We start from the raw sequence: 22,398 nt of genomic DNA, 5'->3' as shown, positions 1-22,398 counted from the left end.
GATGCGTGTACGGCACGGAAAGCATGACTTTAAACTCGGTCGAGCTGTTACATGACTATCTGCCCTTGGCCGGCATCACCGTAGCATTTTAATATCTTGTTCTGGCTGGCACTATAGCAGCGCGTGTGTGTTCAGAGTTCCCGGCAGGACTGGCAACTGATACACATGCAGTGCGCGAACATAAGTTGGAATCGGATTCTAGCGCTACTTTGACGCCGGATTACAGCACAAATTCTGCCTTGTCACAGCCAAGGCACGCCGTAATACGACTGAGTCGAAAGCAACGCTTTCAGCTGTTCGTGTTTCTTTCAATCGCAATAGTGCGTACCTGATGAAGCTGCTTCCGTAGTCTGCAATGCACGTGCTACAGACATTCCGGACTGTCAAGGAAGGTCTCCTTGATGTTTCACACGAAATCAGCATAAAATTCCAGTACAGGAACAGCGCGAAACATACTTGCAGCCGGACTCTAGTTGTGAAGTTTCGCGTTTGATTTGCAGAGCGTCTGCTCGCCTGGCAGTTGAGTGTTGCATCGCCACGCTTGCGATAGATGGCGCCACACGCTTATCAATATGGCAGCAACCACTGAGCTCGCTGTGTTCTGGTGTATAGTCATCATTCTTGGTGCATTTTCTTTTCATTGCATGCCTGAAGTTTTCATGGTTTCCATAGTTCAGATCACCATTCAGCGTGTTGACGGTGCTTGTGCAGTAATCAGTAATGCGTGGCAGTCTTCATTTTCAATTTTACGTTATCTTGATATGCCTAGTGTGCATGCCTCTTTGTGAGATATTCAGGTTGGAAAACAATGTCATTCGACATAGTTTGGCGATTTTCTGTGCTCATTGCTGCATGAACCACAAGCACGTTGATCTTGAAAGGGCCAAGCACCACATTTCTTTTCTGCTCTCAGCGAGCTGCATATTCAGTTCTCTGCGCTCATCATACGTCAGCACAAGCTTCACAGTGATGCCATATTCGTGATCTTCCTAAAGAATGCTGCCAGGCTTGCCACACACACCACACTTCATATACCATTGCTAAGCTTATGACGTTGAACGGCGTTGCAGTCGTCGCAACTGCTTTCGAGTCTTGAAAAACACCGCTTGCATCGTGTGGCTGACGATGACGAAAGGCCTCGCTGAAAGTCACTCGCACGACACTCCAGCCACTTATTCAGCTTCCCAAATCAGGGGAGTGTTGACGCGCACAGCTCGCGTGTGATCGTTGGCCTCTGCTATCGCATCCGCGATCGCGGGTGCTGCGTTTGGGATATCGTTTGCACGCCCAGCTTTTTCCATGTTCTCGGTGGCGTAGGGTCTCGCTGGTGAGATGCTGCATGCTCTCGAACGCATGAGCTGTACGGAACTTTTGATAATTGCCTGCCTTCACACCGATCGCACAGCTGTTGCTTAGGTAAGCCTCTTTGCAAAATGTCAGATTGTGCACCACTGTTTAGCAGACGAATCCTTGACATCCTGTAGGAGAGGAGGAATTACCCCATGTGATAGAATTATGCGCAAAATATGATGTGTATTTTGGCAGTGTTGCTTATTTTTCACTAACTTCTCTATAAACTATATGCTTAGCCATTATGATATATTTGTTGTATGTGCTCTGAAATCATTTGTTCCAGTAGTGAAGGTTCTTTATTTCATGTATCTCTTATGCACATTTCTGTTTTATATGAGTCAACTCCACTCCTGTAATAGCCCGCAAATAGCTGACAGTATCAATAAATGAAATGAATGAAATGAAAAAACACACCTATAATGTGGGAGTGTAGTGGAGAATAGGACGAAATCTCGTTTGGTTGGGATATAATGGCATTGTAGAAAGAAGACAGGACGCCGACCAAGAGTTTGTCAAAAATATGACATTTCAGCTGTCGTATAGTGTGCCACTGTCTAGCAGACCAAACCCTTGGCATCCAGTAGGAAACCGGGAGCTACCCCATGTGATAGAAACACGCCAATAATGTGCGAGTAAAGTCGAGAATAAGACGAAATGTCGTTTGGTCGGGATGTAATGGCATTATAGAAAGAAAAAAATGCAACGCTGACCAAAAGGGTGCCAAAAATATAATACAAAGAGGTTTTGGCTTCCACAAAGAAGGCTTGTTCACCAAGTTGGGAGGCCGAAGCTTCCAGCTTAACTCCACTAAAATTACCGCTTGAGGCATCCTGCATACGTAAGAGATGGATCGCCAGTGTTGCGGTTGAACGTGTTCCCTGTTGTCTGGATTGTCAAAGATTTCAGATAGTGCCATTTTGCCCAGCTTTTTCTTTCATTTTTTTTCACGGAAGATAACTGAAGTACGGTCTCAGTTGAAGCAGTAGAGCATGTTTCTGCATGCTCTGCGAGAGTACTGGAAAAGACATCATTTATGTGCTGTTTCAGACGTTGCTCCAAATCTCCGCTTTCACTCACGTATCATAATCGCAGTCTGTGCAAGAAATCTTATAAACAACGCTAGGGAACTTTTTTTTTTTGTCAGCATCAAGGGTCTCCGTGATGTCGCTTGTGGCCCGTAAGTCTGCGCGACTTGCCTATTTTATCCGCACAGGATTCGCGCCAAGGCTTCGCTGATACCATGAACGCACTGAATGAAGGCATAACACTGGCTGAGGGAATTGCGTGGCTCAGTCGGGTGCAGAGCTCGTTTCTCGGATAAAGCAATAAAACTTCAGGTAGGGGTACTTGCACGTGCTCAGTTCACGTCAGATGTATGCTAAATCGGAGTCGAAGTCTTCTGGCTTGGTGCATGGGCCCTAATTATTAAAGAAAACCCCCACAGACCGTTTGTGACTTACAGAGTTGACACAAGCGAGATAAAAATATCGCCCGCTGTGTGTGCACCCTTCCTATCAACTTTGAGCGATAGACGCTGTCAGTTACTACTGTATTATTACGTCAGAGAAAAATAGACGTCCAAAGCTCTTTTCTTCGACGGTGAATTTTATAGTTTCATCAATGCAATTTAAGTGGATGTTGAATGCAGCGAGGACATTTTGCTTTATGGTGTAAAAGCAATCATCAACGTATCAGAATACTTTCGCAGCAGGCTCGAAGGAAGCCAGAGCCCGGCTTTCCTCAAACTCCATAGCCAGGTTTGCCGCCATTACGGCGATAGAAGTGCCCATAAGGCTCTATGCAACCTCTTGTAAATGACACGACGGAAAACAATGTATTATTCAAACAAATGCAGTAGTCTTACTAGGTCCTGCACTTCAACTATGGTGCGTTTGCCCAGTTTCTCATCAGCCTCCAGGCACTCACAGCAAGTGCCACAGGAACACAGGTAAAAAGGGAAACGACGTCAAATGACACCATGAGTTCATCATCATCCTTAGTGAGATGGCGCGCCTTGTCAATGAAGTCCTGAAAGTTGGGGATGGGAAACGTTGTTATAAAGGGAAAATGACGTTGTTTCCTGTTTTACCTGTGTTCCTATGGCACTTGCTGTGAGCGCCTGTGAAGCTGCGAACTCCGTACGCCAATCTTTGGTGAGCTCCTGTTGAACGACAAATGCTAACACTATGCCTGCAAGCTTCATATTATTATTATTTATAGATACTGCTGTCTCGATACACGAGACATAGCAGGAGTGGGTACATTAGGAAAAGGAACGGACATACATTAAGCAATACCAAAGAAACATACAAAGCATTTAAAACATATTACAAAATATGGTTAGGCGGTTCTTTCAAAAACAGTTCAATTGGTTTTTCGCGTAGGGAACCATCTAGGTTGTTCCAAATCTCAACAACGGCTGGAAAAAAGGAATGCTTAAAGCAATTTACAAATGGCTGGAAGGGAACAATGTTGAGTGGGTGAGATCGGCGCGTGGTTCGTCGTGCTGAATCACAAAAAGAAATCGGTGCTTCAATGCAACTGCGGCTGTGTACAATCTTATGTAGCAGAGTGATACGTTCAAGTGTGCGTCGGAAAGCAAGGGGTTCTAACGACAATATACGCTATTATAATTCTCTACTAGTTTATTGTGGCTTTTATGTCTCAAATAAATGTTGCTTTGTGTTCACCTTGTGGCTTTATTGCTAAAGTAAGTCTTGATTAGTAGTTCTCAAAGCTTGCAGTTACTAGGTAGTTGCTGGCGCAAGAATCCCAATTTGCGGCCACTCATTTACTTTTTTGCTCTGAAGTTTTCGCACATTTTTCTTGCATAATTCTCGCACCCCCAACTTTTCATCGGTTTACTGCGGAAAAGACTTCGAGGATTATGGAAGTAAATATAGTATTTGTGTTTGGCAATTTAATTATTAACCTGTACACACCCCTCGTTCTGGGCAGTGGTGACAGTGGTTGAACCGTCTTCCAGGCTCAAGGTTGGCCTCCAGGTGGCAGCTGTAAAGGCTCCCGGCTTTGGAGACAACCGCAAGGCGACGCTGCAGGACATGGCAGTGGCTACAGGCGGCATCGTGTTTGGCGACGAAGCCAACCTAATCAAGCTAGAGGACGTGCAGGCGTCCGACCTCGGCCAGGTGGGGGAAGTGGTCATCACCAAGGACGACACGCTGCTGCTTAAGGGCAAGGGCAAGAAGGAGGACATCGACCGCCGTGTGGGACAGATCAGAGACGAGATTGAGCTCAGCAACTCCGAGTACGAGAAGGAGAAGCTTGGGGAGCGACTCGCACGCCTGGCCAGCGGTGTGGCAGTGCTCAGAGTTGGCGGTTCCAGCGAGGTAGGAAGAGATGCTTCTTGTCTGAGCTTCAGTGACTGGCACATGATTGAGGCTTGCACTCAAGGCCACAGTGCTCTATAACAAAAAGCATAAAAGGTGCCTGCACCACAACAATGGCCTCTCTCACTGTGCCTTTCCTGGCATTATGGCCACATGAGTGACATTTCCTGCAAGTGAACGACACGTACTTACAAGGGGTCATAAAAACTGTCATATAATCCGGGCATTGTGTAATATAAAAACTCGGATTATAGGCAGTGCCACTCAGCCTTGCTTAACAGGTACAGACCACCTGAATAAGCCCACGGCATGTTTTTGTGCCTCTGCAAAGAAGGTAGATTAAATTACTCTTGCCACTTGCAGCTAATGGCAGCGTCACTTAGTTGTAGGAGGTGGAAGCGAATCTTTATTCTGTACTTTAAAAAAACGAAATAAACGAATCCAAGGTACATCTTTCTACTGATAAACAGTCCCAAAATTACCTGCATCTGAAACTGAAACTGTGTTGGCAACAGTCTCTCCCATCAGAAGAGTCGCACCCTGTGTCATCTCTATCGCATTATGGCGACAGATCACGAGTGTGCATAAACGCTTTCGTGCGTGATTGAGCTGTGCAGGTTGTAATTTGTTGGCTTGTGAAGTTCAACTAATGATTTGCCGCTGTTATTGTGAATATTGACGTTAAGTGCCCCCGCATTAGCCAAAGGGTCGCCACTCTGCGACGCGACATCAGACAACATTGACAAATCTTGGAATTCCGGCATGCCTGTTGTCATACGATTAAAGGAGCGTCGGTAGTTGCTTGCCTCCACAAAACTAGCCGCGTTGACAAATTCGTTACATTGGGCACGAGATGTAAGGGGTCCATCATATGTACGGCTGACCCTGAAGCCTATAGCTAATGTTCCAGCCGCACACAGTCGTACCGTGCACGGTTAAACTCCCCTATCAGTAGCTTTTCTCATTGCAACTAAGCGGGTTCAGGTGAATAAGGCAACAGGCTAGGTCTACACCAACACATTATTGCTATAGGTTAGCAATAACGCGTAAATGTTGCGTAGAGAAACTACAGATAACAAGGGTAGACGCTTACACCTTGGTCGTGTTCGTCCTTGGCTCGCAGGGTGTTCCGGGTTCTACCTTTTATCGTAGCCGGTGTCAAATAGGGGGTCCAGTCGTCGGCACGCTGGTTTTCTTCATCGTCCCGGTTTCCCTTCCCCTGACGAAAATGCGTTCCTTCGCTGAGGGAGGGGAAACTTTTTCGTGCGCCGGGAAAGGGCGATCACGAGCGCCGGCCGCGGGCGTGTTCCATCTCTTCGCAAGAGGCTTTATTGACTCGTGTCTCAAAGGGACAGTCATGTCCCCGCAACTAGGTTTTCGCACTGCCGTAACAGGGAAAGGGTGGCTGGGCACACGTGCTCCCCCACAAGCTTGCATAGGTAACGAACCCGCATATGTACGCGTGAGACATAGCCTTGTGTAGAAGCATATGGACTTCCAGACGAACAAACTCTCCCGTTCTAAGAAGACATCCTGTCTCATTCTCTACTTTCATAATTGTCAACCTAGGGGAACGCAAGTTCATATTTTGCATTCGTGAATATTCGGTCGGCGTTTGATTCAAGTAGTAAATGTGCGTTTTTTTCTTCCCCCTCCTTGAACGGAACCTGAAAGTTGTTCGGCGGAAAACTGCGTGATATAACCAAGGTTTTTAGTGCATTATTTCTTTGGAGATTTTGCCAAGACTAAACCAATTCATGGTAAAATGCGTATCGTTGCGAAACTGGGTATGTATCATCGAAGTTCCACTGTACTGTCGGCAGCAAAAGTTTCTAGGATCTGCTGCAGCGTGTGGCGGCACGACGAAAGAAAAACTTCATTGTTGCGTTGCCCAATTGTGATGCAGCAGGTGTTGAGATCATCTACCGTGGCCTTCGCGATAAGCGCCGGCTCGTTACTGCCACGGAAACAAAAATTTTAAAAAAGCTATCGTGATCAACTGAAATGTGCACCTGCGGAAAACGAAACATCTTCACTGCAACACAGTAGTGACACGCAAGCAGCATGTCGCGTGCACCTCGCTGCGTCAGCATGTCATGATGCAACGATTCACACATTCTTTCAGGTATAATTAGTAATTTAATAATAGCCAGTATGATGAAACTCGCTATGTGTTTTGGCTGGAAAAAAAAATGATCTTTGAAACTTTTGAACTTAGTTTTCGAAGTAGGTTTTGCTGGCACGATCTCCGCCAGCAGTGCAAAGGTGCAAATTGCTGGAGCAACCGGCAATTGGAAGTTTCCATACGTGGCGAATTCCTCCAAACTGTTTTTTATTAATTTCTTTACGATCCCAAAAAGAATGAGTGAACCATGACCTGCCGACTTTGCTAGAAACATGGGATATGCTGCCCGTGCGTCACCGCAGTGTAGCAGTGAAGCACATCCAGTTTTCCGCAAGCACATGTTTTGATTGACCCTGAGATCATTTTCTTCTTTCTTTTTTTTTTTTTTCACTGGAAGTAGCGAGGCTGGGGTGCTTCAGCTATCGCTCATTAGTATCGCTACGTTGCATCGCCTTGTGGCTATTCAGGGCCGTCATCTCAGCGGATTAGCGGCAAAATTGGGATGTGAAACTGGCTTATTGCACCCAAAGTTTTCGAATTAACCGGACTGGTGCCGGCCGCCGCTTTAAATTATCCACTCAAACTTGCATTGCAAAATACGAGACCATGAAAATGCTGATAATTGAGCGGGATTTTGAAATAATCATGTTTGAATTAACAAGGTTTTACTGTACGTTTACAGACAAGCTGGCAAAACTTGAGTGACTTGGGTTGAGCCGTTAATTTATAATCAAATATTTTTATAAACAAGCGAGTGGCTTGAGAGTCGAGCAACTCTGGCATGCTACCTAGCCGCAGCGTCCAGGGTTCGTACAGGTCCTTGAAATCCTTGAAAACCCTTGAACTTGAAAAATGTACTTTCAAGGCCCTTTAATATTCTGGAATTTTTCGTAATCCTTGAAAATCCTTGAATTACCTGGCCAGTGCACTCTCATATCGACATTGAAACCTCCTAAATGTGGTACATCAGTGTGTGAACCTTTCAAACTCCTCATTTCTGTGCATTTCTGAAGCAGTAGTGTGGCGTGGGTAGCAGTAGCCGCAGAATTTTTCGTAATCCTTGAAAATCCTTGAATTACCTGGCCAGTGCACTCTCATATCGACATTGAAACCTCCTAAATGTGGTACATCAGTGTGTGAACCTTTCAAACTCCTCATTTCTGTGCATTTCTGAAGCAGTAGTGCGGCGTGGGTAAGCAGTAGCCGCAGCGTCCAGGGTTCGTACAGGTCCTTGAAATCCTTGAAAACCCTTGAACTTGAAAAATGTACTTTCAAGGCCCTTTAATATTCTGGAATTTTTCGTAATCCTTGAAAATCCTTGAATTACCTGGCCAGTGCACTCTCATATCGACATTGAAACCTCCTAAATGTGGTACATCAGTGTGTGAACCTTTCAAACTCCTCATTTCTGTGCATTTCTGAAGCAGTAGTGCGGCGTGGGTGCACATGATCCCATTTTGCAAACGTGCATGTGAAAAAAAAAGTTACTTTGTGGCTAGGGTGAAGCAGTGAATGTGATAGAAAAAATTTGAATGTAACAAGAACAAGGCCAAGCAACGCCGTACATGCAACACGCCGCTTAAGCACGGAAGGACGCACAAAAAGGAAACGCACAGGATGAGTGCTGATGAACGACTGTCATAGCTCGGCACTGGAAGCGTGCGGCTTAAACAAACTGAGAACGGTGCTAGAAAAGAACACACATGTATCCAAAGCTTGCGTTTAAATTAACCACTGTCACAGTTGTTACTTGGTTGTTGAGCAACGTGCTGCGATTGTCAACTGTGCGCGAGCCGGCACTCTGGATGGGGTGGTGCCATCAAATTTCAAGGCTATAGCAAGCATCTTGTGGGCTTAAGAATATATTTCCAAGTCACTTCCCAAGTGTACCTGAATGCTCATTCTCCTAATCGAGGCTCATTGCGCGCACGTCCAACACTGACGCATCTCTACGGAAGGGCAACAAAAGTTCTAGCGACGTCACACTAGATCTGTAGTTGGCTGAGAGACTTACGGACTTCTGCCCCGTACATACCGGCAAAGCGTCGCGGCTGCTGCATGCAAGTTGCGGCAAGTTTGTTTTGCAGGAACTTTTGTGGCGCATGTATGCGAGAGCTGACAATACTCAGCATGACGGTGTTCCAACGAGGAAAGCCAGGCGAGCATGTATCTTCTTTTGTTAACTTCAACATCTCAACCACTTTAGATATGGAATTAATGTACTCGAGACAATACTCAGGTCTATAGAAGAGTATGTGTTGTGTGTAGTGCTATAATAGGTTGTTAATTTTTTGTTTAGTACACATGCACCTGACGAAAACAGAAAGTGTTCTATTAGGCGTCCTTGCGCATCTAAACGGGAGTCTCTCCATAGGGGATTATGTGCATTTAAGGGGAGATGCGAGTCAAAAAATCGCGTTATTAGCGAAATTTCTCGTATTTCTGATTTTTATTGCATTGTAATCTTCAAACCTTCTTCTTTCATCTGTGAAAATTTCAAAACTAAATTCGAACTGCAAAATGCAAAAAAATGTGTATGAAGCCATCGCGGTGGCTCAAAATTTCGTGAATTTGTGCCGATATTGGCCATCTTTGACTGCGCGCTGCTCCCTGTCGCAGTGCCGCCCGCCAGCGCGATCGGTGGGGAAAGTTGCGTCCGGCCTCCTTCTTACAGCTCCGACGACCGCCAGTTTCGTACGTGGGCAAAAAAAATTAAAAACAAGGCCTTTTTATCACGTGGTTTGAGCGGTTTGAAACGCGCGGCACCCTAAGCCGCATCGCCATTGGCTACCGAGTCATTGTCAGCTGTGTTGGTGGCGGCCATCGGCATTTGGTCCGTCTGCTTTTCTGCGCGTCTACGCATATTTCCGCGATGACAAGCCCGAAAAAGTGCAACGTGAGACCACAGAAGTTTCGAACGAAGCACAAGTTCAAGGGAAGGCGGCGTAAAGCGCCCCGAACGACGGCGACGAACGAGAACGCGCCTACGTGTGCTAGGCCTGACGGCGGCATCGACGAGTGCGCGAGCGACAGTGGCTGCGATGAAGGGATTGACGCTGTGCTTTCTTTCGTCAGTGCTTCGGAAAAGAAGCTCGGCTTCTTCGAAAAAGACGAAAGACAGCGCGATGAGGTTTGTGCAAAGACAGTTTTGTGCGACACCCTCTTGCTGACGGCACTTGTGGCAGGTGCGGCATGCCCTGCTTGCGGTATTCAAAAACTTGCCGTTCGGGAGCCGGCAGAAAAGCGCAAGGGACTTTCGTCGCTCCTCGAACCTCATTGCAAAAACAGCGAATGCTCAGCGACTGTTCTTTTGTGCTCCTATACGTCACTGCGTGTTACGGCGGACGGCAGCAGCCGAGTGAGCCAACGGTACGACAGTGGGAGCTCCCGAGATAGTTTCGCTGTAAATGTGAAGGCGGTGGTGGCTGCACGCGCTGTCGGCATTGGGAATGAGCAATTGTCGAGATTTTGCTTTATTATTGGACTCCCTAAGCCAATGCACCACCGAGGATTTTTTTCGATAGCAAAGAAGGTGCACACCGCTGCCATGGCAGCTGTGAGTGAAAACTTGCGCCGATCCAGAGAGTTCACGAAAGAAGTAGCAGGCGAAGCTGATGTGGCTGTTATGTTCGACGGCACTAGGCAGAAGAGGGGCCACAAAAGCCACAACGGAATTGGCGCAATTATCTCCTTAGATACTGGCCTCTGCTTAGACTTCGAGGTCATATGAAATTACTGCCTGACATGCAGTAGGCACAAGGATATGGGCCCAGACGAGGAAGTGTGGCAGGCATTCCATGGCCCAGTCTGTGAAAAAAAGGTAGACTGTTCCTCCCATGCCATGGAAACGGAGGCTGCAATGCGCATTTGGCAGAGAACATTGACTTATGACACCCCACTGCATTTCATGACATTCTTGAGTGACGGTGACAGCAAAGCATATAGTGCAGTTGCAGAGTCAAAAGTCTTTGGTGCTGTCAATATAGAAAAAGAAGACTGCACTAATCATGTGGCCAAGAGACTTGGCACCGCGCTATGGAAGCTGCATGTGCCATTACCACAAGGGCAGAAAATGAAAGCCAGCCTTTCAGAAGCTCCAAACATACTATCGGATTGCCATAACAAGCAACAGGGGGAGTGTACGGGATATGTATACTGCAGTATGGGCTTCGTACTTCCACTCATGCTCTACTGACAATGCTGGCAGCCACAAGTTTTGCCCTGCAGGAACAGAGTCGTGGTGAAAACATCAACGCGCTGAAGCACTTGGTGAACCTGCACCACGCCACACACCTCTCCTGACAATAGCACAGGGATTGGCTGTTTTGCCCATTTATAAGCGGCTAACGGATGAGAAGCTCCTTGCTCGATGCATCAAAGGGAAAACCCAGAACGCATCGGAATCCCTGAACAGCAAAATTTGGCTACTTTGCCCCAAGACTAAGTTTGTCTCCCGAACGGTTGTCGAGACTGCCGCAGCTATGGCAATCCTGTGGTTCAACAACGGTCATGCTACTTTCGAGCACATCCTGGAAGAGCTCAACATACTGCCATCTAGAGATCTAGTTACTTTCAGTGATTCCCGCGACGCGAGATGCATCAAGAGAATGTCCGAGCGTCTGACAGCAGAAGCAAGGGCCCACCGTCATCGTAGAGTGAAAAGGGCACGGCTAGAAGAGAGTGCTCGCAAGGACCGTGAGGGCACAACCTATGCTGCAGGACAGTTCTAGTAACTTGCAGTGCTTTTCAAAGTTCTGTTGAACATTATGGACAAAGAATATGCATTTCTAACAACTCTGTGATAAAAAAAAAAGGTTTCAAACTTTCCAATGCGTTTTTCTCCTTTTGCAGTTTTGTGTGACCTGTGCTTCTCATACACGCTAGTTCGTATACTTAGAATTGTCATACCTCTATGAAATTTTGCACATAGCATGATGAAGGCCCAGAGAGTACAAGTATCTATTCAGATTGTCAGTGCTGCTTGATTATGTATTTCAAAAATTACATAACATTGAAAGCCCTTGGCAACTAGAGCCATAGTAAATTTTTCTATTTTATTATTGTATTTCACCTTTTTCCACACAAAATTTATATAGTTTTTTGCACTCTTCAGTTCCAGAGGATCATAGTCGGCTATATCTGCATGCTTTATCTCAAATTTTTATAGGTCATAATCGTTGCATAACAATGGCCATAATTTTGCAGTATCTGACCTGCAGAAAGAAAACCAAGCAATCTACATGAAAATAAATGACATATTTGAAAAGAGGAGAAAAAACTCTATTAGCATGCCAATTTGTGTTAAATTCTGACTCTTATTAAAGAAAATCGTTTTTCGAGTAGCATCTCCCCTTAAATCACCAACGACTATATATAGCGTAGGAAGTTCATCAATGAAGCTTCGAAATTGTGTATTTGAAAGTTGATAGCACGGAGGAATGTAAATAGAAGTAATTGTCAGTAGCTTCCCGAAGAGCACTGCTCGGACAGCAAGTGCCTCAAGAGAAGTTCGGAGGTTTATCTGCTTATAGGCAACACCTTTATCAACTATTATAGCTACACCACCCGACAACGCGGCAGCATCGTAACGGTCTTGTGGAAGATGGCATATTGCTTTAGAAAGTTTGTTTGTGTGGACTTGAGATGTGTTTCCTGAACACACAGCACCTTTGGATGATGAGGGCATGATGTCATGCTTTCCAGCATATTATGCCCTCTCCCTATGGAGAGAATGCGAGAAGTTAAGACTATGTTTTTTTTTTTATAATTGCAATATCCATGTAATATAAGTGCAATGAAATTGGTCATTTTTGAAAATTTTAGATTGAAGAATTCCAACTTAGCTTGTCACTTGGAGTCCTTGAAAAAGTTGCAACAAGTCCTGGAAAGTTCTTGAATATCCTTGAATTCTCTCTTTGAAAACCTGTACAAACCTAGAACATCACGAACCGCTTGCTAGACGAGCTGCCACACGGTTTGCATTCCCGAGGACGATTGGACGGACAGTTGGTGCCAATAGAATATCAAGTGTAGCGCTGTGGAGACTAGTGAGAATTTAGTCAATGCGCTCGCATTCAGAAATAGTTCAGTGCAGTTACTTGTGAAAATGGCTCAGCATCAAATGAGAATATTGAAGCGGTATGAGCCTTTGGACAGAAGATGAAGAAGCGCGAGGGCCGGGGCAGGAAAGAAGAGGAGGAGGAAGTGAAAAATAAAGCAGATTAAGATGGACGCCAGTTCCATACTGAAGCTTTAATGCTGTTCCGTTATTTTAAGTAGGAACACTACATTATTTTGGCGCAGCCGGCCATCGAAGCCATCATGTGGGTGACGTTCTTCATAGACGAGACCTCCGAGGAGATCATCTTTTCGAAGTACCAAGTTCAAGACGAAGCAGCGGTAGACCTACCTCGTGAGCTCAGCTCGGAAGAACTCGTAAACCTGGTTGTGGAAAAGGCAGCCGTAGACACTACTGAACTACGACGGAAAGGTGCTGTGAAAGTGAACTTGCGTGTGGCGACCTTCAACGACCTAGTTCTTGAACCAGCGCGTCGAAAACACTCAGGATCACGATCTTCGACGGAAGAGGTGAGCCTCGTTTTGAAAGCTTTTCAGCTGCAACAGGAACAGATGCTTCAACAAAACCAAATAATGACATCTCTTATAAGCTCTCTGAATGCTGAGAGACCGACACCTAATTTCGTAGAACCTGATGCTTTCGACGGTGTGTCTTCAAATCCAGAAAGTTGGCTTGATTTCTACGAATATGCCGCTGGAAAAAACAAGTGGCTCTCTGATGAGGCTAAAATCACCAACATGCGCGTTTACTTGAGAGGTGTTGCGCGAAAGTGGTATGAAACATGCATTCTGGAAGACAGTGACGACTCTTGGAGCCAGTGGAGGAAAAAGTTTTTGACTGTATTCCGAAGCAATCCAGTAGAAAGATGGAACACGGCGCTTAATTTCAAGTCTGAGCAAAGCTGCCTTGTCGAGTACTTCTTTGAGAAACGCCGTCTTTTAAAGCTGGCGGAGCCTTTGCTTCCATCTACGGCCGTAGTTGCCTTAATAATGCATGGATTGCACACTAACGTGTTGAAGCAAGTGCAAATACTGTCACCAAAGACTCTAGATGACCTCCTCGCGTGTCTTCAGAACATACCATCAGCTTCGGAAACAAGCATAACCGCCGAGTCAAGCAGCTGTTTCAGTCGGAGTAAATCGGACTGGTCAAGCCGCGCTCAGCGAGAACCGAGCCACCTCGCAACTCGCACAGATAACTTGCCCTGGCGTGTTCCAAGAGGTCGAGTGAATAATATCGACACTGAAGCTCAGGAGTATTCGACAGAAAAAAACTAATAAACGAGGGTGATCAGTCCCACCCGATGACTCCAAATGAGACTGTTTATTTAAGTTGCTCTAGCCTACTTCACATTCCCGTCAAAGTAGGAAACAAACATATGATGGCTCTGGTAGACAGCGGTGCTTCTGTGTCCATTATAAATGCCAAGCTGGTGGATGCAAATCGCTTGCATAGTGGAAGAATTCTACGAGTACAAGGCTATGATGGAAAAGTAACGTTGCATGATCAGTGGGCCTTGGTAAACATCGAGTTCCAGGGTCAGCAAATAGAGAGCGAAGTGTTGGTGATAGAGGGGGTAACGTACGACTTTTTGCTATCAAGACCAGATATAAAGAAACTAAAGATCAACGTGTACTGGGACGATGTGGTTCTAGTAGAAGGAGTAGCAAGGAACGAGACAAATCAGGGTAGACAAGATAATCTACGAGTTGTCAAGTGCGCGGCGGATATCGCAACGACCTACCCTGAACTTGTATGCATAGGAAGCTATCCTCAGGCGATGAAGTCCCACAAGGTTCCTTTCGAACTCGCTGACAAGGCCGTCATCCGGAAAGCACCTTACAATATGTCAAGGGAGCGAAAGATGTGGCTCAAGAAAGAGTTGCAGGAGATGCTAGATGCTGATATCATACGACCTTCGGTATCACCCTTCGCTTCTCCCATAACGATCGCACCGAAAGAAGACGGAACCTTCAGATTATGCACCGACTACAGGGTTCTCAATCGTCAGACAGAACTCATACCATTTCCTATGCCGAAGATCGACACAATTATAGATGAGACCGGGGGTTGCCGACATTTTTCCCGCATCGATTTATGCAAAGGTTTCTGGCAGATCCCACTAACCGAAGAAACAAAAATGTACACCGCTTTTATCACGCCATTCGATCTCTACGAATACAACCGGCTCCCTTTCGGTTGGAAAAACTCGCCAGCGTGGTTCCAGAAGATCATGAACGACGTCCTAAAGCCATTCCTTGGTGTTTTTTGTAATGTGTACATAGACGACATTATAGTCTTCTCCAAAACAGAGGCTGAGCATCAGGACCATCTGTCTCAGGTGTTAAACGCCTTGAGCTTGGCACATCTCAAGGTTAATTTTAAGAAGAGTGTATTCTTTCAACAAAAAGTGGTGTTTCTTGGAAGAGTCTTCGATGGGAACACCAAAAGCACAAAACAAGAGTCCGTCGAGAAGATCTCCCAGTTGAAGAAACCATATGACGTCCATTCACTGCGTGTGTTTTTGGGATTGGCAGGACATTTCCGATCTTTCATAAAGGACTTTGCTGTCAAAACTAGATGCCTCACGCGCTTAACGCAGAAAGAAGTTCCCTTTGAATGGAGTGACGAATGTGAGAGAGTCTACCGTGACTTGGTGCACAGAATTTCTTCTGACCCCGTTCTGCGTATACCAGATTTCACTTTACCCTTTGAATTGAACACTGACGCCTCACATTATGGGACTGGTGCAGTGTTGTATCAAAAATGTATTGAAGCATCTGGCCGAGAAAAGCGACACGTAGTCGGTTACTACAGTTACACTTTCAAGCCGTCTGAAACAAACTACACTACTACGGAAAAAGAAGCACTGGCGGTTCTGAAGGCCGTTGACTACTTCCGCACGTACCTGGAAGGTACGAAGTTCACTTTGTTCACCGATCACCAGGCACTCACTCATCTCTTGAATATGACCCAAACTAAAGGGCGTATCGCCAGATGGGTGAATTACTTGCAGCAATTTGACTTTACCATCTCGCACCGACCAGGACCGCTTTTAACCGATGCAGATGCTCTATCAAGATTGATGGTACAAAACAACACAGAAAAATCTGAAGAAATCAATGAAGTGAAGCTGTGGGAAGGCTCAGAACAACTGGTTTTTACGGAAGGTCGGTATCAAGTCCCACCAACTCTTGTTTCCAAAGTGCTTTACTTGTACCACGATAGCCCAGAATCTGGAGGACACGACGGCTTTTGGCGTACCTACAACAAGTTGGTCAAGAGGTTTACGTGGCCTCACATGAAGAAAGACGTTAGTCAGTACGTTCGTCCATGCCATGTGTGTCAAGTACACAAAGTCAAGTATAAACAGCCTACGGACACCATGATACTACCTTGCCACTCGAACGTGCCTTTTGAAGTAGTTCACCTGGATTTCGCTGAACTTAACAAGAAACGGGAAGGAGTCAGAAAAACGCAAGCTTTTCTGCTGGCCATAGATGAATGCACCAGGATGGTCGCGGCACGAGCAGGAAAAGAAGATGCAAATAGCGTCATAACCCTTCTCGAAAGGGACATGTTTAGAACTACGCGGACAATCGTATGCGATAACGGCCCCGCGTTCAAGAGTGAAAAGCTAGTAAGATGGGCTCGAGATCACAATGTATCGATCAAGTTCTGTGCGCCATACCATCCTGCGGCGAATGGGCTTGCAGAACGTGCCATACGGGACGTGAAACAATACATCAAGATGTACGATAGTTTTCCTGGGGGATGGAAATGTTCTTTAGAAGCAGCCGTAAAACATCATAACCGATCCTACACAAGTGGCTTGGGGTGCAGTCCACAGTACGCTTCTACAGGAGAGACCCCTATTCTGCAGGCAGACCGTGAGTTGGGACTCTTGGAAAACCTCAAGATTGTCGAGGAGAGGCAACAAAAATCACAGGAGGAGAGGTACCGAAAACGAATGAAAAAGAATTTCGACAAGAGGCATCGAGCAGACATGCCAGACATTCAAGTCACCGACCTCGTACTAGTGAGAAAAGGAATAAGAGATTCCAGTGCCAAATTTTATGGGCCTTACTTTGTGACCAAGACAGCCACCCAGAACGGAATTTTGAAGACTGTCTGGTACACTGGTGAACGTGGATCTGTTGAATGTGCTTCAATTGGGAATGTCTTCAAGTATTACCCCAGGAGGGGTAATTAAAAGAAAGCGGGAAGGGTGAAGCGGTATGAGCCTTTGGACAGAAGATGAAGAAGCGCGAGGGCCGGGGCAGGAAAGAAGAGGAGGAGGAAGTGAAAAATAAAGCAGATTAAGATGGACGCCAGTTCCATACTGAAGCTTTAATGCTGTTCCGTTATTTTAAGTAGGAACACTACTATATTTTGTAATATTTTGTAACTTACGAAGTAAATAAGCACCGTTGTATGTCTGTTACAACGTGGCTAGATCGGTTAGCGCCTTCTTGTTTTCTTTCCATGGTATATTGTTTTGCAGGTGGCTGTAAAGCATCATGTGGAGGAAGAAAAGGAAATTAGACAACAATCTTTTAGTGGCACAAAGCCACAATAAATGTTGAGTAGTTGTCTAATTTCCCTTTCTTAACCCTTCCGCCATCTTACAGGCCTCTGAAAAACTCGTTTGCAACATAAGGAGGCTCACGCTCTGCTCATGGCAGCATTTACGACGACGAAGGCTGTTCTGAAGACGCGCGAAGGAATGCGTCATGCTAACTGTACTTCTTGCATAGTTTTCACAGCATTGCATGCACCTGATGTGTAGAATGAAGTATAGTACCTTGTGTAAAGAATGGGAATATTTAGACGAATGCCTTAAATGTCTCGTCAATCGCAAAATTTGACCTGCAGCATCGAGAACATGTGACGCAAAGACGATGCATGCAGGGGTGCAACAGCTGTGCCAACTGCGCCAATTTGCTACAATTCACTACTCTTGGGCCGAGCTTCGCCAAAACCATGAAATATGCTGAAATTTCACCACGCTGTGCCAAAATGCCCAACCAGCCTCAAAATTTTCTCAGTTGCGCTAATTTCAGCGTAAATGGAGGCCACGTTGCCCACCTGCAGTCTTATTCATCAATCAGTCTACGCGTGCAGACTCTAAACCACGGTAACCTTACCACGCTAACCTTAAAGTGGTACTGACACAATAAATTTGGCCTCGTGTTTTTTTGCTACAATGCGTTGCTCTAGGGCTATTAGTCGTGACACGACAGATTTTTTGCTGCAGCACGTGATAGATAATTAATTACAGGCCCCTCATTATCAATCACTTTCAGCTTCGGTTTGAGAAAGTTCCAAAAACTGGGTGCAACTGTCGCCACCTAGCGTGTGCAACTCGTGTTCACTACGGCACACAGAACTGTGACGCACTTCCGCACGATCCGCATCAAGAATTAATTTCGAATAGAAAATGGCTTTGGAATGTCGCCAAACACCAAACTTTCTAAGCGTGCGCCACGGCCACGCACTCACAACCAGCCGTCGAGAAATATAGACTTCGGGAACTAACGCAGCAAAAGAAAAATGGCGGCTGTGACGTCATAACTTGTTTTGTTGACTGCAGCGTAGTGACGTCAGGGAAGTAAGGGGTCACCTCGGGGATCACCTCTGAGGCTGTCTATAGCGCTATAGAGTCGGTCTCTCACGCAAACTTCAAAATCAATTTAAAATACCTTCCAAGCTACATTCGCTGTTATTATCTTGGAGATGATATACGAATGTTCACGAAAATTCATCCCGCAGACTATCTTGGCTCCAAAGTTTTGTGTCAGTATCCCTTTAATCCCATTAAGTCGGGGCACTCTCGAGACGCGATTAACCAGATAAAGTAACAAAGCCGTGCGCTGTTAGGAATGAGGTGTCGGGACATCCCACAATGCCCATGACTCTGGTGATCTTGGGTAGGGTAGCGTGATCCTGGCTGGAACCATCAGAGTCTTAATAGAAGACTAGCAGAAGAGCCAGAGTACGTAACAAGAATCGTTTATGCACAGCATTCACATGTTTAGAGTAACATGAAACAGATTAAGCACACCCAAGTCTCTCTGCCTTCGCTTTTTATAACCTCCATGTTGCCAAGCTTCCCTGCAAGGGAAGACATTTGAGTCCAGGTCCCTCCAATGAGATCGTCATCCTCTACTCCGCCCGTGAAGAATCAGTCAAAATTCCTCCCAGGAAAGGGGGAAAAGCACGCACTGATCGTGGGGCTGTTTGCACAATGCACGAAGTGAGATAGGTGCAAAACCATTTTAGATGTAAAAAGCTTTTGAATGGGGGTGGGTCTAGATCGACTGGGAAGACAGAGGCCTCTCAGAATCGTCTTGGAGGAATGCACTGGGGATAGGAGCCTGCTATGATAGGAGCCTCTCTGTACTGCAGGTGGAGGTAAATGAGAAGAAGGATCGGGTGAACGATGCCCTGAACGCCACTCGGGCTGCTGTGGAGGAAGGCATTGTGCCCGGTGGGGGCACTGCTCTGCTGCGTTGCCTGCCTTCTCTGGACAGCGTCAAGACGGAGAACGACGACCAGTGCACGGGCGTGGGCATTGTGCGCAAGGCGCTCAAGCAGCCCTGCATGCAGATTGCCCAGAATGCCGGCGTGGACGCAGCTGTCGTGGTACAGAAGGTTGTCGAGGGCAAGGACGACTTCGGGTACGATGCCATGCGCAACGAGTATGTCCAAATGATTGGGGCCGGTATCATTGATCCCACCAAGGTGAGCACAATGTTCATTATTTCAATTAAAACATGCTGTGCCAATGAAATTGTGACAGTGCAGTTCAACGCCCTTGGACAAACAGTTATGTTGTTGCAGAAAAACAATGGATTGGTTATGATAGACGAACTGCTCTTTGAGAACTGTAAAGCCATAGGTATCACTATCATAAGTTGATTATTAGTTGAGGGAACTGAGATTGAAGCTTAATTTTTTCATTTTCGCATTGAAATCTCCGAAACATAAAAAATTTCAAGATGTACTTTCCGTATTTTTGTGACATTGACTGAATGAAATTTCTGAAACTTAGTATGCTAGGTCTATGGCACTTGCAGGAGACAAATGTACTTTATGTTTATCGATTGGAAGCTACGTAGGACCCAGTAGATGACTTCACATTCCATGATGTCACGGTGTTTAGTGTGACAATGTTTAGGTGTGACAAGGTGTCTCCACCTGTATTAAATGCGAAGCATTTCTTAGTGAACTTTGGTTACTTTGAGGTATCTATCAGCTGCTTACGTTTGGGTGCTCTCGTGGTCACCCTCTTAACTTTGCGTGAACCAAAATTATCATGAGAGGGTAAGATGGTTTGACAAATACACGCGTTGGTCAAGACATGAATGTCACAATCTTGTCGCCTATGTCGTCGAACACTTCCAGTCAGGCAGTGACACATACCCACGGGTGGGTATGTGCCACTGGTATGCGGGTATGTGCCGCAGTTGACAGACACCTAATATCTACCCAGGAACGACGAGAACACACATGCGCAATTTTATCGCGCGAGCGTTAAAAAATACCTGACACTGGTAGCGTAAACCCAACAAATCTAAAGAATAAACGTGCCCGAATAAATGTGCCCTAACAGAATAAATATTCTGTTTTTGTCACTGACATTTGTTACCCACTCCTGCTTGGGCCCGAACAGGGCCTGCAGTACTTGTAAATAAAAATAAATAAATAAAATGTCAGGGTCCCAGCTGGAATCGAACCCAGGCATTCTGCATGGCAGTGAAGCATTTAGCGCAGAGCTACGCCAAATCTCTGAACTACTTTTCAAGAAGACGCTAATCTTTGTGAAACATTAATAGTGGTTGCAGTGGTGCCTACCCAATTATATAAACATTACGTATGTACACCTTTGATGCAGCCGTCACGTCGGGTTCACGTCAATTGTGGTTAGTTGCCATGCGCTGAAGTTTATTTACGTAGCAGTGTCCAGGGCCAGCATCCTCACGCCCATCAGCACTTCATATCAGTTTCTGGTGTTGCTAATACGCATGTTCCAGGTGGCCTCATTGCGCGTGTGCAAACAACTGGTTATATAAACATCTAAAACTCTTCAAAATTTAAACATACATTTACCGTATTTACTCGCATATTCCTCGCACTTTTTTTGCCGGAAAACCGATGCAAAGTTGGGGGGTGCGAGAATTACGCGGAGAAAACTTTCCACGAAAACGTACAGAGCGAAAAAGCTAACGAAGTGGCCGCAAATGAGGGTTCTCACACCAGCAACTTACAGCAAGCTTTAAGAAGTACTAATTAGAACTTAGCTCAACAATAAAAGCAGAGGTTCAACACAAGGCAAGATTTGCGACACAAAAAGTGCAAGCAATTAGTCAAGAATTAGAATACCATACGCAAAGCTTGTGGGCGTTGTGAGCGTAGCAATAGCGTTCGTCGCTCAACAGGAGCCCTCAAAAGGTAAGCATAGGACGTCAGTATTTTGCTGATGGCTATTTAACAGAATCGTCCGCAGTTTCCTTCTGAAGAAATGTTTACCATCAATCCCAGTTTTAGGCACACTGCAGGTCCAACGCGTCTTGGTGGCTTTCAGCTGCCATCATCAGTAGCGAACACAAAACTTGTAGACTCCTAAGGGCCTACTGGCAGCCCTGTTGCCGTCGTTTAGTGCATGATCTATCACTTGCAACTCGAAGCAGCCGTGTAGCTTCAGTATCATCCCATAACGTGCCAAGATTACCCACACAGCATACAAAACACGCCGCAACGCGCACTGGCCACTTCGGCTTGGCTTAGATTAAATTGAACCTGCGTGCAATAGTACGCTTGATGCTTAAAAGATGGCGCCACATGGCGTGTGCTATCATCATCAATGGCTGGAACGAGCAGACGACATTATTGGGGCAGTTTTCGGGGGTGCAATAATTACTCGAGAAAAAAAAAAAATCGTATTTTTCTTCGGCGATGCGGGGGGGTGCAAGAATTATGCGAGTGCGAGGATTACGCGAGTAAATACAGTAGCGTCATTTTATGTCGTGTCGCTCAATAAACAAATTGCAACACAGTGACCTTCTTTCCGCATGCTACACGTAACGTCGATTCCCAAATGCGTGGCAATTTCTTTATTTTCGCACATTTTCTCTCTTAGCAAGCGTCTTGTCGCAGTAAGAGTGATGTTTTCGGAATTGTGAAATCGTGCTTTACTAATACGCGAAAAATTGTGTAGTTCCGTTGTAAGTGTACTGCCCAACCTTGGTGCTTTTCTCCAGGAGAGGCAGGATGCTCAAAGCGGTAGCATGCTTATTGCCGTAAAAGATTACTCAAGTGTTCTGCTTTCGAACTACGCGTCAATCCTTGAAAACCTCGGAAACCCTTGAATTTGAAAAGTGAACTCTCCAGGCCTTCGAAGCTTCAGGCGTTGTATTTTGACCTTGAAAACAATTGAAATTCGAGACTGGTGCAGTCTGAAGACAACAGTGTGACATGCTTTCTGTTGT

The 22,398-nt window shown here is 45.8% G+C and overlaps 1 protein-coding gene across 3 annotated transcripts in view; it reads left to right on the top strand.

Moving 5' to 3' along the window:
- LOC119178179 (heat shock protein 60A) overlaps nucleotides 1-22,398 on the top strand; it is a 170,811-nt gene that overhangs the window by 133,999 nt on the left and 14,414 nt on the right. For all 3 annotated transcript variants that reach the window (XM_037429361.2, XM_075886726.1, XM_037429360.2), the window contains 2 exons: nucleotides 4,340-4,703; nucleotides 19,316-19,651. In XM_037429361.2, the coding sequence (XP_037285258.2) occupies nucleotides 4,340-4,703; nucleotides 19,316-19,651 (700 nt within the window). The remainder of the gene's footprint in view (nucleotides 1-4,339; nucleotides 4,704-19,315; nucleotides 19,652-22,398) is intronic.

This window comes from Rhipicephalus microplus, chromosome 1 (genome assembly GCF_043290135.1).
Source record: "Rhipicephalus microplus isolate Deutch F79 chromosome 1, USDA_Rmic, whole genome shotgun sequence".
NCBI lineage: Eukaryota > Metazoa > Arthropoda > Arachnida > Ixodida > Ixodidae > Rhipicephalus > Rhipicephalus microplus.
This window is presented reverse-complemented; position numbering and strand designations above follow the sequence as displayed.